This window comes from Dendropsophus ebraccatus, chromosome 1 (assembly GCF_027789765.1).
Source record: "Dendropsophus ebraccatus isolate aDenEbr1 chromosome 1, aDenEbr1.pat, whole genome shotgun sequence".
NCBI lineage: Eukaryota > Metazoa > Chordata > Amphibia > Anura > Hylidae > Dendropsophus > Dendropsophus ebraccatus.
The window spans coordinates 111,655,792-111,675,146 of NC_091454.1; the positions used below are offsets into that span (position 1 = coordinate 111,655,792).

Sequence of the window (19,355 nt, forward strand, 5' to 3'; positions counted from 1 at the left end):
TGACTTCCGGGCCTATAATGACAGCTCAGAGAAGAGGACTCACAGCGCTGGCGGAAGCGAGAGTGTGCCGGATTTGAACGGCACCGCGGGACAGGAACGGAGCTGCGCCACGGGACATCGATCATCTTTTGTGAGTATACATGCCAGCGGCTACCGGGGGGGGGGGGGGGGGGGGGCAAAAATTTTTTGGGGGTGAACTGCTTCTTTAAGACCTAAAGGCTCTATTACACACACAGATTATCTGGCTGATTTTTGATACCAAAGTCAGGAATGGATATGAAAAGAGGAGAAATCTCAGTCTCTTCTTTGGGAACTTCTCTGTTTAAAGTCTGTTCCTGGCTTTGGCTTCAATGATGTTAGATGTGTAATAGGGGCCTAAGCTCTCAATTTGTCCTGAAACCTTGGGAAAACCCTGTAAAATGCTTTGACAGCTGCATCTGAATACTTAATTAACGGGCACAGCGTGGTCCCGCGCTACAAGTCCCCTAGGTGACTCAGACCGTACAGGTACACCCAGGGTTGTCTAGGGGCTAAAGGAGAAGCCCGGCGAAATTTTTTATTAAAGGGGTAGTGCGGCGGTAAAGAATTATTGACAGAATAACACACATTACAAAGTTATACAACTTTGTAATGTATGTTATGTCTGTGAATGGCCCCCTTCCCCGTGTCCCACCACCCCCACCCGTGTACCCGGAAGTGTGGTGCGCTATACATGCCTGTCACGTGCCGACTCGTCTCCAATCTTCAGTCTGCGATGTCGTCTTCGGAAGGCCGGGCCGAATCCCTCCGGGCGTCCTGAGTGCCGGCCGCCCTCTTCAGCGTCATCGGCTGCTCAGCCGCGATTGGCTGAGCACAGTTTGGCTCAGCCAATCGCGGCTGAGCATCTGATGACGCGGCCGCATCATCGGCTGCTCAGCCGCGATTGGCTGAGCACAGTTATGCTCAGCCAATCGCGGCTGAGCAGCCGATGACGCGGCAGAGGGCGGCCGGCACTCAGGACGCTCGGAGGGATTCGGCCGGGCCGTCCAAAGACTACATCGCAGACTGAAGATCGGAGACGAGTCGGCACGTGACAGGTATGTATAGCGCACCACACTTCCGGGTACACGGGTGGGGGTGGTGGGACACGGGGAAGGGGGCCATTCACAGACATAACATACATTACAAAGTTGTATAACTTTGTAATGTGTGTTATTCTGTCAATAATTCTTTACCGCCGCACTACCCCTTTAACCCTTAGACGACCCAGGGCGTATAGTTACGCCATGGAAGTCTGTCCCCAGACGACCTAGGGCGTAACTGTACGCCCTGGGTGTTTCTCCCGCTATGAAGCGTGCTCCTGAGTGGAGCGCGCTTCATAGCAGGTGGGGGCCGGCTGCAATCAGCAGCCGGGACCTCACCGGTAATGACACGCTGCAGCGATCGCGCTGCCGCGTGTCATTAACTCCTTAAACAGGGAGTCCCCTGTCACTTACCGATCGGGACCCCCGCAGTGTGACTGCGGGGGTCCCGATCGGTAAAACGGACTGCCGGAGGTCTCTTACCTGCCTCCGTGCGGTCCGATCGGCGATCTGCTGCACTAAGCCTGCACAGGCAGGCTCAATGAGCAGATCGCCGATAACACTGATCAATGCTATGCCTATGGCATAGCAATGATCAGTGTAAAAATCCAAGTACTGGATGTAAAAGTCCCCCAAAGGGACTTCAAATGTGTAAAAAAAAAAAAAAAAAAAAAAAAAAGTTAACACTTAACACACAACCCCAAAACCCCTCCCCCCATAAAAGTTGAAATCACCCCCCTTTCCCATTATATAAATAAAACATATAAAAATAAATAAACAAATAAACATATAATATACCGTAGCGTGCGTAATTGTCCGATCTATTAAAATATAACAAGCGTCATTGCGAACGGTAAACGGCGTACACGAAAAGAGGGAAAAAAGTTCGCGGATTACCGATTTTATGTTACATTATATATAAAAAAAATTAATAAATGATCAAAACGTCCGATCTTCACAAATATGGTATTAATAAAAACTAGAGATCATGGCGGAAAAAATGACATCTCATACAGCCCCGTAGGTGAAAAAATAAAACCGTTATAAGCGTCACAATAGTCCCATTTTATTTATAATTAATTGCCAAAAAAAACATTAGAGAATCTGTGTAAACCTGCATGTGGTTGTGTTCGGGCTGACCTATAGAATAGTAGTGTCATGTCGCTGTTACCATATAGTGCATTACGTAGACACAGGAACCCCCCAAACGTTACCATATTGCATTCTTTTTTGTGATTTCACCATTTTATATCTTCATAAATAATATATTTGGAATTCCATCATACATGTTATGGTAAAATGAATGATGCCATTACAAAGTACAACTATTCCTATAACAAATAAGCCATTACATGGCCTTGTAGATAAAAAACTGAAAGTGCTAGAGCTCTTAGAAGGGGAGGAGGGAAAAATGGAAACACTAAGATCAAAATTTGCGCGGTCCACTGGGTCATTTTGGGCCTGATCCTCAAAGGGTTAAACTATTGTATACGGCCGATAATCATTTTGTCTAATAGGGCTTTTAGGGTCCTTTTACACAAAGATTTTTGAAGCCAAAGCCAGGAGCAGATTATAAATAGAGAACAGATCATAAAGGAAAGACTGAGATTTCTCATCTTTTCAAATGCATTCCTGGCTTTGACCCTTACAATAAGCTCTCTATTGGCCTAAGGGTACAAACACACAGGTCGGATCCACAGCGGATTTCTCGCTGTGAATTCGCAGTGAAATCCACTGCAGATCCCTGCCATGTAATGTCTATGGTAAGCACACTGATTGGTTGAGTGGGGACGTCCAGCCGAGAACCCTGCGGCAAGCCGGATCGCGGAGCAGGTAATGTATAAGCGGGGGGTTAGCGAGGCGGGCTCTTGACAAACTCTCAGCGGGATGTCCATCCCGCTGCGAGTATGGCTTCCCATAGACATTACAGGGCAGGGATCTGCAGCGGATTTTGCAGCGAGAAATCTGCTGCGGATTCACCCTGTGTGTTTGTACCCTAAATGGTACAGCTGTGTCTGATAAACAATAAAGGAGATGTGGAGCATCTAAGAGAGACACAGACCCTCACTGATTTAGTCCGGCAGTTGGCTTATCAGCAGACTGCCTTTGAAGTCTGTGCTGCTGTGTTCTAGGGCCTTGGAAAAGCTGGATCCAGTCTTGAGAAACTGAGAAAAGTTTTCTGGGAATGAATAAAGCATTTCCAGGCACCTGGAAGAGAGCGGCACAGACTTCAAAGGCAGAGGACTGCTGAGCTAATGAATCGCTTTGCTTTGTTTTGTACTGTAAAATCAGTCATCTCTATATAGAAATCATGGATAGGAAAATGAAAATTTGGAAATATTTTATGATCTAATATAAAGTGTAATGCATTCTGATTTCTATATAAAATGTATTTATTGCAGTTTGTTTTAAAATAGTTCAGTATATATTTATATACCTTTTTCTTTCTGTTTTTAGAATCAGGCTTGAAGCAGCACTTAGCCCAGGATCTACTAACTGTTACGCTTTCCTTGACAGTGGTGGACATGAGGACAGCGGCTTTCTTTATTACAAATGACAAAATAAGGTATATTAATCTGTTTTTGGTTTTATTTAGATATGTAAATGTATGCAATTTTGCTGTTTTCAGCCATGCCAATGTTAAAAAATTTCATTAAAGGGAACCTGTCACCCCCCCGGGGTAATGTGCTATAGTAATGACAGCAGTGGGCAGGAAAGAAAGCTAAAGGGGCCAGTACGCAAACAGACCAATCTGGAAAATGCATGATTGGAAATGTAGTTTCCTCGCTGGCACCATCTTGGATATAGATCAGCTTTTAGTAAAACTTGTAATTTAGGAATGACAGCAGCTAGAATTACAGAAAAAAGTGAAAAATACTCAGTGGGGCTTTGTGAATAAGACCAGCTAGCATTTCTTGTTTTAGTTCTTAGGTGAATAACCCTCTAAGTTCTATATCACTTAAACACTGCAGCACAGAAAGGGTTAGATAGCAGGCATTACAATTATGCCTCTTTGACTCCTGCACTAATGAACCCTGCATTTGAGTCCTGCACATTTTTTTACGGGCAGCCTAAGAACGGACTTCATGTATGCAGGAGCCGATGAGGCATGAATGTAGTGTCCTGATGTTAACCCTTTTTGTGCTTTGGCATGTGATCTAAAGCCTAATTACTTTGCGTCACCTACATACTGCAACACAGAGAGGCTTTTTAGATGACACTGAAAATAGATTTCACAATTGTTGATTTTAACAAAAAAATGTAAATCATGAGCCATATAAATACGATTAATTGCCCAGCCCTACCTAGAACTGTAATACCCTTCCTATGGGCAAGTAGTCTTACCGAATCTCTCACCTAATTATTTGCAGCTCTTCACAGTAACCTGGTATTGTTTTGTTAGTTTGTTTTGTAGTTGCAAGAAGGATGAGCCATTCTTTGGAAAACTCCATTCCGTATGAAGACTATCTGAGAATGAAAGCCCAGACTATTCCTCCCCATCGCATGAAAGATTTTCTAGATTCACTCAATGGCAAGGGAGTGGAGGAAATGCAACAGTTTGTTCATTCTCCAATTTCTGTATACCAACAAAGAAATCATTACTTTTACATGGACAATTCTGATGTGGCTGGTTCTTTGCTGGAGCTAGCTCGGCCCATCCCTTCACCTCTGCAGCATTCTACTGTCAGTCCTGGTGTTTCTCTTGATCAGCATCATATCCCTGTGCATCATGTTCAGTTGCGACAAGGACACAATATTGATGTCCAACCAGGACAACCAGCTAAGACTCTCCAGCAGCAGGTTGATGGACAGTCTGCTTCTGATGGCCAGAACTCAAGTGTTGTTGGTATATCATCTTCTCAAGATCGAAGAGCTTGCTCTTCAGGACTATCTCAGCCAGTTAAAAAAAGAAAATTTGATTTACCGGTTGAGGACAACTACACTATTAACCACGCATCTTTACAGAACACTCCAGCCACAGTCGTAGCATTGCCTTTGCAAGGTCAGCAACAGGCTTACATTCCTCTTCGGCAGGAGCTGCTCACTGTGGATAGTAGTCAGTTGTATGGACTAGTACCTGCCAGTACTTCGCCATCAGGACAGTTGCCTAATGTAGAATCTTGGGCAATCTTTTCTGCCCATGCTACCTGTCCCGAATCTCAGACTTTAATAAACACTTCTGTACCTCAGGACAGTTGTGGAATAGTTCAAATGGGGGAGATTCCAATGCACACTAGCAGCGTTAAACTAGAAGAGAGCAAAGAGAGCTTTGATGGGAAAAAGATCTTGGATAAAACAGTGCATGCTGGTACGTCTGGGTTTTCAATGCCATTGTTAAATATGAATGGTAATATTCAGATTCCTTTATCCTTACAAACAAGTGGACGTGTGTACCAGCCTTCAAAATATTGGGATCAACAAGTACAGGTAATAATTTTATTTTCTCACATAACTGAAATAATTGCTGGTGTTTGAATACAATATTTTCTAAGCAACATGATTAAAGGGTTTGTTTTCTTTTAGTTATCCTTTTTCTGTTAGTTTTCCTTTACAATTAACTGGTCACAAGGTTTCCCCTCATTTATTAGTGGGGAAACCCTGTAACTGTTCCACTTAAAGTGATATTGTCCCCCTCTTTCCATATAAGGAATTCTGAGCACCATTCTTAAGCTTATATTCTGGACATTTCATATTTTACTGTATAAAAGATTTCTTTGTGGTCTCTCCCCTCAAAAATGCATAGTATTGTTGGTGAACAGTGCTGTAGGGGTGGGGCTTAATGGCAGTGGAACCCCATATCTCCACCCACATCAGCGCCATAGGCCCTGCCCCCTCTGTGACATCATATGTGTCTAGGCCCCTCTCTCTCCACAGCGTCATCAGTATGGGCAGACCTAGAGGCATATCCCCTGCCCTCTCTGTGACAGGCAGATTAAAGGGGCGGGGCCTAGGCCTGTAGGCCCGCCCATTCCAATGGGTGAGGAAGGGGCTTAGATGCAGATGACATCTCTGAGGTGAGGTGCCTGCAGTGCCTATGTGGGCGGAGATATGGGGGTTCCATGGCTGTTAAACACTCCCTCTACAACACTTTTCACCAACAATAACATGCATTTTTGAGGGGAGAGACCACAAAGAATTCCTGTATAAGGTAAGTTGTGAAATGTTCACAATACAGTGGTGCCTTGGATTACGAGCATAATTTGTTCTGGGACCGCACTTGTAAACCAAATCCACTCTTAAACCAAAGCACATTTTCCCATAAGAAATCATTGAAACGCAGACAAATGGTTCCACCCCCCCAAAATAATGATTTCTATTCTGAATAACATGTAAAACTAATGAAACAAACATTTATAAACAGCTGAATGTGTGATATTATAAGTAACTGTACAGTATAGCCATCAGCATGTGGAGTATAATGTATAGTAACTGCATAACACTGATAACACTGCAGCAGTTTGTAGATACAGGATGGAACTGGAGATCCCCATAATGCAGGAGCGTAGTACAACAGGCTATAACAGAGATGCAGGGCTGCTGTCAGAGGTCTGTGTGGTCCCATAACAGCAGTGGGAAAGGGGTGTGTGCTCAGCATGGACCAATCAGGACTGACAAAGACTGTAGGGAGCATGAAGAAATGAGCAGGGCAGATGTGGGCACATACATGCAGCGCTCTATGTCCGGGGAGAGAGGGGTTACAGCTATAAAGAGTCCTGTCCCCTGATGTATAAACTATACAGACAGAAAAACACCAAAACGGCGCACCCACAAATATATCACAAATCTATGTTCCAAAATTATCTTTATTGATACATACAAAAAAAACACAGATAGACATTGCTTAAAAACACTTATTTACAGAAAAAACACATGAAATATGTATGTTATTCCAACTGTTGCCCCTCAAAGAAAAAATAATGAAAACAGGCCCTGCATCCTATGTCTGAAAGTACATATCACAAGCTGGCATCACTAGATAGTGTCCAAATTAAAGTGCAGGTGCTCTTATAAATAGGTATAAACAAATCAATAAATATAGTTCTCAATAGAAAAAAAATATATATACTTCACACCAATGCATAAATGTACTGGAACACCTATGCAAAAACCAAGGTCAGCTCGATAAGAAACACCACAAAATCACATATCACCCAGGGCTCTGGAAAGAGGGGGGCTCCGGACTGCAGACCCTACGCGTATCTTCACTTCGTCAGGGGTCCCCTGATGTAAGCCCCAGCCTGAAGTGGATCGGAGACTTGAGAGATTTGGAAGGTGACGGAGACTTCCTGTGCCAGAGTACAGGGCTCACACTCCCACCCATTACAGGGAGCTCTTAAACCAAAGAAATGCTTTTAAACCAAGTCATGATTTCAAAAATCTGTGAGCTCTTTTTCCTAAACGCTCTTAAACCAAGGTACCACTGTATAAGCTTAAGAATGGTGCTGAGAACTCCTGATATGGAAAGGGGTGACAATATCACTTTACCTGTCACCACAAGTATTACACAGTAGACACTGAAACTTACGGGCTGGTTATTTAATGCATGAAAAGTATTTGATACTGCAGCCCCCTTAACTTGTAAACACACACTGACTCCTATATCCATTATCCAGGGGTAGTCTGAAGCAAAAAGCATTTTTTTAATCAACTGGTATTTAAAATGGTTATTCCAGTACATATCAGCCACTGTATGTCCTACAGGAAGTGCCATTTTCTTGTCAGTCTGATACTGTGCTCATTGGTGCCACCTCTGTCTGTGTCGGGAAGTATCAAGAGCAGTAGCAAATCTCCATAATATTCCTGCAGGTCATACAGCAGCTAATAAGTACTGGAAAACTTTAAGGTGAAATTAATTAATCTGTGTAACATTCTGACACCAGTTGATTTAACAATATCTATTTCCTCCGGAGCACCCCTTTAGGGTGCGTTCACACAGATTTAAATCCGCAGCAGATTTGATGGCCCAGATTTGATTCGCTTTGTGGCTGGGTTCACACTACGTATATTTCAGTCAGTATTGTGGTCCTCATATTGCAACCAAAACCAGGAGTGGATTAAAAACACAGAAAGGATCTGTTCACACAATGTTGTAATTGAGTGGATGGCCGCCATTTAATGGCAAATATTTGCTGTTATTTTAGAACAACAGCTGTTATATTGAAATAATGGCCGTTATTTACTGTTATATGGCGGCCATCCACTCAATTTCACCTTTGTGTGAACAGATCCTTTCTGTGTTTTTAATCCACTCCTGGTTTTGGTTGCAATATGAGGACCACAATACTGACTGAAATATACGTAGTGTAAACCCAGCCTGAATCTGCAACTTTAAACTGCGACGTCAAATCTGCTTCAGATCCTGTACATGTGAACGCACCTGAATATATTGTATTAGCATATATAGTGGTGTGAGTTTTTCTTCATTGCCGATACTTACATTATCTATGTACATGTTGAATAGTTGGGATCCCTCTTAAATAGGCAGTTTTTCTTAAGTACTTAAGCTGATTATCGCTCTGTGTAATAGAGACAACGATCAGCCGATGAAACGGTCCTAAAATCATTCGGTGCCAGGCACCTGTTGCTACGTGCAATAGCGAAGCACGGCCAGCGGCTGATGATTGAACAAATAGTTAAAACGTTACATGTCCACGCTCTCTGTCTTCTCCTGTGCTCTGCATGCGTCATGGTGTTGATGCAGCAGCTTCCAAGTCAGTCTCTGAGCTGGCAGACCACTCAGCCAATCACTTCGCATGACGGGGACCGGGAGACATGCAGAGTGCAGAAGACCGGAAATGTGGAGAGGTAATGTATCAACTGTTTGGATAAGGGCTTCACGGACATTGCTTACAATGTCCATGCAGCCCTTGCTAAATGATTATGGGCCATGTAATAGTCCCAGTAAATGAACGCTGATCTAGCAGAAGTTGGAAGGGGGTGGGGTGGGGCTGTGTGAGCTCCAGGTACTTCTAATGGTTAATTATTTCCAGTTATAAAAAAAATTGGAAATCATGTTTAATAAAGCTTTTATGTCACTAAGATACATTGACCAAACATTGTTGTATTCAACCCAATGTTCTCATGTGTTCATAAAACCCTCCATTGCATCTGTGGCATGTAACTTTTCGAAGGATCTCACAAATGATGTTCTGTCTGTGACTACAGGGACTAAATACATGAATAATGGGCCAATTTATGGGCTTAGTTTTAAGTTTTTGTCAGGTAGATATCTATAGATTTGAATTCCTCTAAAACTAAATGGGGAGGATTTTGGAAAGCTTGTATGAAAGGCAGTCACGGACCAAGCATGCCCAATGGATTGTTTTAGATCTGTTTTAGCTAGATTTGTTAGGTGGCATACTTATAGGAAATCAAGGGCCTTTTTTTTAACAGTATTTAAAGGGAAGACAATTTGTTCACCTTCTATAGAGGCATTTGAGGTTGTTTTTGGTAAACTACACAAGGATCTCAACATTTTTAATACATTATGAAAATAGGTGGATAGCCATTTGAGATGATGTTGCAAGCCAAATTATGTTTTGGATCAGAAGTATTTTCTTGTATCTATTACAACTTAAAAATGTTTTAATATTTTTTCCCCCTTTTAGCCTCAAGGCATGCAATGTTCACCATCTGAGCCACAGCTGCGGTTACAAAACAATACAGATTTTCCTTGCACCCTTAAACCAGAAGAAGGAGCTTTGTTTTGGAAGACTTGGGCACAGATTAAGAATGCAGAAACTCAAAAAGAAGCTGAGAACAAACCATCGTGGTTAGGAAGTATGCAGAATTATTAATATTTTAGTGGTAGTTATTCAGTGATGTCATAAACTTGAAACATATTTATGATTAGGATAATGCATTCTGCAGAGTACACCATTTCACTTACCTAAGATAAATTTGCACCCCTACCCCATTTTAGTTACTTTGTAAATTGGATGGTAATCCTCTGTATTTTTAAGCTAAACAGATTTAGTTTTATTCAAAGTGTATCTGTCATGTGATAGAAGTAGTTGTGTTTGTGCCTTTGTAATTAACCCCTTCACGTCAGCCATCTGTATATATACGTTCCTATTGCACATGCCCCGTGCAGTAGGAATGTACATATACGTTCCTGACTGACAGGGGCTTTGTGATGAGAACGGGATCGCTGCAGAGACAGCGATCCTGCTCTCATCTGTGTACAGCACCGGAGATAATGAGGATCAGCTGCGATTCCGCAGCTGACCCCCATTAACCCCTTAGTGACCGCCGAAACGGCGGTCACTAATGGGCCGGTGCCGCCGCTGTATTTCATCTCCCCCCACCGTGAATCCACGGTGGGGGGAGATGAAATAAGTAAAAATCAGACCCCAGATCAGCCCCCTAGTGCCCCAGTCACTAACCCCCCCTCCCGCGGCGGCCATCGGATCCAAGATGGCCGCCGCGATCACTGTGAACAGACTAATGTCTGTTCACAGTGATCAAGCAAGAAAAATGAATGAAAGCCCCATGCTCTCCGCCACCGGAGGTAGCGGAGAGCATGGGGCAGTCATCGGGACCCCCCCTGTGGGGTCCCGGTACAAGCGATCAGCGGTATATACTATATACCGCTGATCGCTTGTGCCATGTGCCGCCGGCACTTTTTATCCCCTGTCACCATGAATGATTGGTGACAGGGGATAAAAAGTGATGTCCCCCCACCCCCCAAGTCGCCCCCCACCCCCCCTGTCACCCCCGTCCCCCAGTCACCCCCCTTCCCCATATACTCACCGGAACCCACGGAGCTCCTTCCTCCTCGAAGTCCTGACTGCTTCTGATGTGCGCATGCGCGCCAGAAGCAGCCAGCTCTGAAAATTTAAAGTGACAGAGACCAATTTGGTCTCTGTCACTGAACTATGATTACTGTGATAGAAAATATCACAGTAATCATAGTAATACAGTGAAAATTAATGTATAAAGTACAAAAAGTGAAAAACATACAAAAAAATAAAACACACACTTTTTATTATAGTAATAATTACAGTTTACTCCCAAATTACCCCTAACCCCCCCCCAGATTACCCGTAACCACCGCAGGTTGCCCGTAACCACCGCACGTTGCCCGTAACCACCCCAGGTTGTCCGTAATCACGTCAGATTGCACGTAACCCCCCAGATTACCCGTAACCACCGCACGTTGCCCATAACCACCGCACGTTGCCCATAACCACCGCACGTTGCCCGTAACCACCGCACGTTGCCAGTGACCCCCTCCAGATTGTCCGTAATCACCCCAGATTGCCTGTAACCACCCCAAATTACATGTAACCACCCCAGATTAGCTATAAGCACTTCACTCTATCCGTAACAATTCTAGATTGTCTGTAACCCCTCCAGGTTGCCCCTAACCACCGCAGGTTGGGCATAACCACCGCAGGTTGGGCAGAACCACCCCAGATTGCCTGTAATCATGCCAGATTACATGTAACCCCCCAGATTGCACGCAACCACCGCACGTCGCCTCTGACCACCGCACGTCGCCTCTGACCACCGCACGTCGCCTCTGACCACCGCACGTCGCCTCTGACCACCGCACGTCGCCTCTGACCACCGCACGTCGCCTCTGACCACCGCACCTTGCCTCTGACCACCGCACGTCGCCTATGACCACCGCACATCGCCTATGACCACCGCACCTTGCATCTGACCACCGCACCTTGCCTCTGAACACTGCACCTTGCCTCTAACCACCCCAAATTGCCAGTGACCCCCTCCTGATTGCCCGTAACCACGCCAGATTACAGGTACCCACCTCAGATTACCTATTAGCACTTCAGTTTATCCGTAACCACAGCAGGTTGCCTGTAACCACAGCAGGTTGCCTGTAACCACCCCAGATTGTCCGCAACCACCCCAGATTGTCCGTAACCACAGCAGGTTGCCTGTAACCATATCAGATTGTCTGTAACCACAGCAGGTTGTCCGTATTCACCCCACGTTGCCCATAACCACCCCAGGTTGCCTCTAACCACCCCAGGTTGCCTCTAACCACCCCAGGTTGCCTCTAACCACCCCAGGTTGCCTGTAACCACCCCAGGTTGCCGTAACCACAGCAGGTTGCCTGTGACCACCCCATGTTGACCGTATCCACCCCAGATTATCCATAACCACCCCAGACTGCCCGTAACCACCCCAGACTGCCCGTAACCACCCCAGACTGCCCGTAACCACCCCAGACTGCCCGTAACCACCTCAGACTGCCCGAAACCACCTCTAGATTACCCAGAACCACCCCAGATTACCCGTAACCACCCCACATTACCTGTAATCTAATTTTTTTTATTGTATTTTAGTAACTGCGCTATTCTAATAACTGTTACTAGCTGCGGTTTTGCTCCAGCAAATTGGCGCTCCTTCCCTTCTGAGCCCTGCTGTGTGCCCATACAGTGGTTTATGCCCACATATGGGGTACCGTTGTACTCAGGAGAACCTGCGTTACAGATTTTGGGGTACATTTTTTATCCTGTTCCTTGTGAAATTTAGAAATTTCAAACTAAACCAACATATTATTGGAAAAATTCAAGTTTTTCATTTTTACTGGCCAATTTTGAATACTTTCCTCTAATACCTGTGGGGCCAAAATGCTCATCCTACCCCAATATGAATTCTTTGAGGGGTGTACTTTCCGAAATGGGGTGATTTTTGGGGGGATTCTATTCTGCTGACACTACAGGGGCGCTGCAAATGCACCTGGTGCTCAGAAATTTCTTCAGAAAAATCTGCAGAGAAAATGCTAATTGGCGCTCCTTCCCTTCTGAGCCCGGCTGTGTGCCCATACAGTGGTTTATGCCCACATATGGGGTACCGTTCTACTCAGGAGAACCTGCGTTACAGATTTTGGGGTGAATTTTCTCTCCTGTTCCTCGTGAAATTGAGAAATTTCCAACTAAAGGAACATATTATTGGAAAAATTCGAGTTTTTCATTTTTACTGTCTACTTTTGAATACTTTCCTCTAATACCTGTGGGGTCAAAATGCTCACCACACACCAAGATGAATTCTTTGAGGGGTGCACTTTCCAAAATGGGGTGACTTATGGCGAGATTTTACTCCGCTGGCACTACAGGGGCTCTGCAAACCCACCTGGCGCTCAGAAACTTCTTCAGCAAAATCTGCATTGAAAAAGCTAATTGGCGCTCCTTCCCTTCTGAGCCCCGCTGTGTGCCCATACAGTGGTTTATACCGACATATGAGGTACCTTTTTACTCAGGAGAACCTGCGTTACAAATTTTGGGGTACTTTTTTTCTCTTATTCCTCGTGAAATTGAGAAATTTCAAACTAAACGAACATATTATTGGGAAAATTTGAGTTTTTCATTTTTACTGTCTACTTTTGAATACTTTCCTCTAATACCTGTGGGGTCAAAATGCTCACCACACCCCAAAATGAATTCTTTGAGGGGTGCACTTTCCAAAATGGGGTGACTTATGGCGAGATTTTACTCCGCTGGCACTACAGGGGCTCTGCAAACACACCTGGCGCTCAGAAACTTCTTCAGCAAAATCTGCATTGAAAAAGCTAATTGGCGCTCCTTCCCTTCTGAGCCCCGCTGTGTGCCCATGCAGTGGTTTATGCTCACATATGAGGTACCGTTGTACTCATGAGAACCTGCGTTACAAATTTTGGGGTACTTTTTTTCTCTTGTTCCTCGTGAAATTGAAAAATTTCAAACTAAAGGAACATATTATTGGAAAAAATTTGAGTTTTTCATTTTTACTGTCTAATTTTGAATACTTTCCTCTAACACCTGTGGGGTCAAATTGCTCATCCTACCCCAAGATGAATTCTTTGAGGGGTGTACTTTCCAAAATGGGGTGACTTATGGGGTTTTTTCTCTCTGCTGACACTACAGGGGCACTGCAAATGCACCTGGCGCTCGGAAACTTCTTCAGCAAAATCTGCAATGGAAAAGCTAATTGGCGCTCCTTCCCTTCTGAGCCCCGCTGTGTGCCCATGCAGTGGTTTACGCCCACATATGGGGTACCGTAGTACTCAAGAGAACATGTGTTACAAATTTTGGGGTGCTTTTTCTCTCATGTTCCTTTTGAAAATGAGAAACTTTAATCTAAATGTATATATTATTGGAAAATTTTAATTTTTCATTTTTTTACAGCCTAATGGTGAATACTTTCCTCCAGCCCCTGTAGGGTTAAAATGCTCATTATACCCCTAGATTAATTCTTTAAGGTGTCTAGTTTCCAAAATGGGGTCACTTATGGGGGTTTCCAGTATACAAACCTCCTAAATCAACTTAAAATAAGAACTGGTCCCTAAAAAAAATCAGTTTTGGAAACTTTCACGAAAATGTGGTAATTTGCTGATACATTTCTAACCCCCGTAACACCCTAAAAAAGTAAAATATGTTTATGAAATGAAGCCAGAATAAAGAGGACATATTGGTAATGTGACTTAGTTACTAATTTATTTAATACAACTTTCTTTTTTTAGAAGCAGAGAATTTCAAAGTTCATAAAATGCTAATTTTTTCAATTTTTCATGATATTTTGATGTTTTTCACAAAAAACACACAAAGTAGTGACCAAATTTTGCCACTAATATAAAGTGCCATATGTGACGAAAAAACAATCTCAGAATCGCTAGCATACGTTAAAGCATCACTGAGCTATAAGCGCATAAAGTGAGACAGGTCAGATTTTGAAAAATGAGCCTGGTCTTTTAGGTGCAAATAGGCTCGGTCTTGAAGGGGTTAAAGAGGTTATCCAGTGTTAGAAAAACATGGCCACTTTCTTCCAGAGACAGCAAATTCTTGTTTCCAATTTGGATGGGGTTTTGCAACTCTGTTCCATTGAAGTGAATGGAGCTTGATTGCAAAACCACACCTGAAATGTGGAGTCATGTGGTCTCTGGAGGAAAGTGGACATGTTTTTCTAACACTGGATAACCCCTTTAAGAAATCGCAGCATTTATGGTAACTATGTGATTGCTGATACATTTTTCATCAGTGTTCCCCTCCAGGGATGCCTTCTCTAATTGTTAGTTTGCCCTAATGCTTAGCTCTAGAGTGGGTGGAGACTAGCTGCAATGATGTCTTTCCTGCCCAGCACACAGAGCGAATACTCAGCACATACTCATACTCAGCACATATGCAGCACATACTCAAAAGCAGGAACATGGAAGACATTATACACCAGTAATAAGCAGTATGGCTGTAAATCATTCTGGTTGAAACAGAAAGGCAGTGTTTCCACAAAATGGCTCTATTTTCCATAATCGCACAATTCCTGGCAAAATACCTGGAAAGTTGCTGCAAAAATGCATAAAAAGCCATGTGTGAGTACAGCCTGAACAGACAAGAAGTGAAAAAAGCAGGTGCTGCAACTTCACTGATAGTAACTGCAATATTCTGTAGTTAAATTAGACGTTCTGCAACAACTTCGAGCTGGAAACTCTCAGGAAGGGGGTAGTCGGTAAAATAGGAGGACTGTGATGAAAGCCTGAGAGGCCTTGCGTGCCTCCGCTCTCTGCTCAAAGAATTGACATGTCAATTCTTTGAGCAGAGGCGCGCAAGGCCCCCTATTGAAAGAGCTAGCAGGCGGGAATCGGTGCAGAGTCCGCGGACAAAGTTTCCGAGCGGAATTTCTGTGCCAATTTCATAGTGTGAAAAGGCCCTTACTCCTATGCATAGCCCATAGTTTGTTTGGACATGCTTTGGAAAGAGAGCTAAGTGGGGGCTATTGTTGCACTGCAGTTATTGTTATTTAAAGGAGAAGTCCGAGCAAAACTTATTTTTTTATGTTATTACATAAGGAAAGTTAGACAAATGGGAAATGCACATATACTGCTATTTACTTTTAATTTAGTAGATCAAACAGGCTTCAAAAACTTCCTCTCAAAAACCATAACGTCACGAATCACGTGTAATTCATATGAAGTGTCCAGCAGTGGACACAGTTTATGGAGAAATTACATTGTAAGAATAACTATATCACAAGTGTCAGCAGCCCCATCCACGGCACATAGTGCCAGCAGCTCTGTCCTATGTGCTGTGGATGGGGCTGCTGGCACTTTTGATATAGTTATTCTTTCAATGTAATTTCTACATATACTGTGCCCTCTGCCTGATTTGTGACGTCCCGAGGATTTGACGCCTTCTAGATCTACTAAATTGAGGGAAATAGCAGTATATGTGCATTTTCACATAATTAGTGTATATTAGGAATGTCTAACTTTTCTTATGTAATATATAAAAAAAAAAAAACGTTTTGGCCGGAGTTGACTTTTTAAAGATAGGGTCAGATGTTTAAGTTTTTTTATAGACTGATCATCCATTTACAATATAGGTTCTCGGTTACTGATCGGCAGGGTGCCGACATGCGCCACCCCCTGCTGATCAGCTGTTCAGCACTCTCTTTTTTTTCAGAGTTGTCTCTATGATACATCCTTATTTTAAATTTAAAAAAAATGTTGGTGTTCCTCAAGCACAACAGTCCTGTGTATTGAAGTGTGTTTATAGCTGTGATATGCACAAACCTTGTTTTTCCATTATTATTCCAGAAAAAAGACCTTTAATTTTTAAAGAAGATGTACTCTCAGTGCCAATTGCAGAATTAAATTATGGATTGTGTTTAATAACCAAAGAAGCCAAGAGGCACGATGGTTCTCCATATGATGCTGATATGATGTTCTACTTGCTCCTTTGTGTACAGAAGGTAGGAATCCTGTTCTAATACTAGATATTGGCAACGCTAGCAATATGTAACAGTTCCAGGACAAGGGCTTGAGCAGCACACTCATCCTAATGATGTCAAATGTGTATGGAGCGGACCCAAACTCATTCGATACCTGGCAGCCACTTGACTGCTAATAGCTGTCATGGAGCTATCTCTGATGCTGGCTATTTTAACTGTTATTAAAACAGTATGGCCAAGCAATATTTGAGGTACAGATTGGCTCCCGGGATGAGATTGCTTGGAGGTGATCCATTGTAATTGCAGTCTGGTGTCTTCTGAAGGCCTCGGCAACTGCCATGACTGACCTGCTTATACAGTTTGCCTACAGCAGACTGTTTAATCCCTTCCTGCGTCAGCACGTAACTGTACGTCTAGATTGGGGTGGGGGCGTTTAGAGAGGGGTAGCACGGCGACCCTGCTCTGAACCGCCACGATCCAGGGTGCTTTGTCTAGCCCGGGACCGTGGCTAATAGCGGATGCAAGCTGATTGCTGCGCCCGCTAATTTTATATTTAAATGCAGCTGTTAAAACTGACAGCTGCATTTAAATGTATTGTATCCCTCTTTCCCTGGTGTCTAGTGGGGGGGGGGGTATGTCTCCCCGCACGATGCGATCGCGGAGGGGAGATACCTTCTTCTTACCGAGCCGGGACTCGGCGTCGTACTGACGCTAATCCCGGTTTGGCAATCTGTAGATCTGGTTTGCTGCAGGCCAGAGTAATACAGCAATGATCGGATCGATGCTCTATGAGAGATCACTGCGGTAATACTGAAAGTCCCCCAGGGGGACTAAAAGTTAAAGTACAGAGTAAAAAAAAAGTTTTTTTATTAATAAAAACATCCCCTCCCCTAATAAAAGTTTAAATCACCCCCCTTTCCCCATTTTATGAATAAAAATAAATAAATAAACATGTTTGGTATCGTCGCGTGCGTAATCGCCCGAACTATTAAATTATCGCATTCCCCATCTTTCACGGTAAACGGAGTAAGCGCAAAAAACCTGCCAAAGTGTAAAATTGTGCATTTTTTGTCACATCAAATTTAAAAAAATTGTAGTAATTCAATTTCACCGCACATATAATTTTTTTCTGGTTGCACAGCATACTTTATGGAAAAAATTAAGTCTGTCATTGTAAAGTACAATTATGGTGGAAAATGTGGGTCCCCATGTAACTTGACAGACAGAAAAGTACAAAAGAAAAGTTTTTTTGTTTTTTTTTTACAATCTAATAAATGATTGTTCGTTTGATTGAATCTTCAATAACAGTGCACTTAAAGGAGTAGTGCGACGATTTACTTTTTTGCTTAATTAACACACATTACAAAGTTATATAACTTTGTAATGTGTGTCAATAGGCTATCTTGCCACCCCCTCCCTCTTTTCCCCTGATTGGCTGAGCAAGCTGGAAGCCATGTGATGCCCTCCAGCCAATGAAAAGGCTGCCGGTGCTTTAAAGGGGATGCGCATGCTTTAAAGGGGTACGCCGTGTCTGTGAATAGAAAATAATAGATGTAATGCTTACCTTTCCACGCTCCATCGGGGTCCCCTGCTGATTGCCAACGACACTTCCGGTGACAAACTCACCTCTGTAGTGACGATTCAGCAGAAAATCGCTCTGTGTAATAGGGCCTTTTGGTGCAGAATCTGCATAAACTCCCCCAGTCCTGTGATCCACCCTCTACCATTCACACTGGATGTATAGATTTATTTATTTATTTTTTTATATAGATGCTCTTTCAAACTAGAATGATATTTTATTTATTCCTTTTCCAGCATATGTTTGACAACAACAGGATTGATAACATATTTGCTGACCTTTATTATTCAAAGTTTCTGGAAAAACTTCATGAAGTGCTAAAGGAATATTGCCCAAGAGTGAATCCATTTGGTAGGTTTTATATTTAAGGTTGCTTCCTTCATTGGTATATAACTTTTTAATATTTTAGTGATTTTAGATAGAATATTTTTCTCAACAGGTTATATAATATCCAGCTACATTTCCGAAGAAATGTTGTGGGACTGTAAGCAGCTGGGTGCCCATTCACCCACTACTCTACTTTTTACTTTAATGTATTTCAACACCAAGTAAGCACACAATGGAAACTTTGTATTTTCATGTTGAAATGCACAGGTTGCTTCACACTTCCGGTGTTTTTTATTTTGCCAGTTGTGCTGGTTTATTCAACTGAATTTACAGACCTAACATGCAAATTGGGTAATCTAGAATTAACATGCTATCGTGGATTTTGTGAATTGATTTTTAGCTCTCTGCTGATTCTCAGTTTGGGTAGATTTTTATTTAGTCTTCTAAATCTTCTACCCCTTCATTGAGTGTCACCTAACAAATAAAATAGTTTTTTTTTTAAATTATAGACCGGATAAGGCATATCCCATACAGTTTCGATATTTCCTGAAAATGTTCTTCATATTTTTGAAGAAAAATAAAAACAGAACCCAGGGCATTGGAGGATTCATGAGAACAGATTGTCTGAATGTGGTGTGAAGCAACCTAAGCAATATGATACTGTTCCATCAAGACTTGCCATTTGCTGTTTTCCAAATATGTTTGTGTACATTACA

At 43.0% G+C, this 19,355-nt stretch overlaps 1 protein-coding gene across 3 annotated transcripts in view; it reads left to right on the plus strand.

Moving 5' to 3' along the window:
- LOC138797064 (transcriptional regulator QRICH1-like) overlaps positions 1 to 19,355 on the plus strand; it is a 45,394-nt gene that overhangs the window by 16,542 nt on the left and 9,497 nt on the right. Inside the window, exons 2-7 of one of the 3 annotated variants that reach the window (XM_069976839.1) lie at positions 3,519 to 3,627; positions 4,465 to 5,489; positions 9,671 to 9,842; positions 16,600 to 16,754; positions 18,549 to 18,663; positions 18,752 to 18,860. In XM_069976839.1, coding sequence (XP_069832940.1) covers positions 4,488 to 5,489; positions 9,671 to 9,842; positions 16,600 to 16,754; positions 18,549 to 18,663; positions 18,752 to 18,860 — 1,553 coding nt within the window. In that variant the 5' untranslated portion in view covers positions 3,519 to 3,627; positions 4,465 to 4,487. The remainder of the gene's footprint in view (positions 1 to 3,518; positions 3,628 to 4,464; positions 5,490 to 9,670; positions 9,843 to 16,599; positions 16,755 to 18,548; positions 18,664 to 18,751; positions 18,861 to 19,355) is intronic. The other 2 variants (XM_069976849.1, XM_069976858.1) reach the window with 2 other exon arrangements.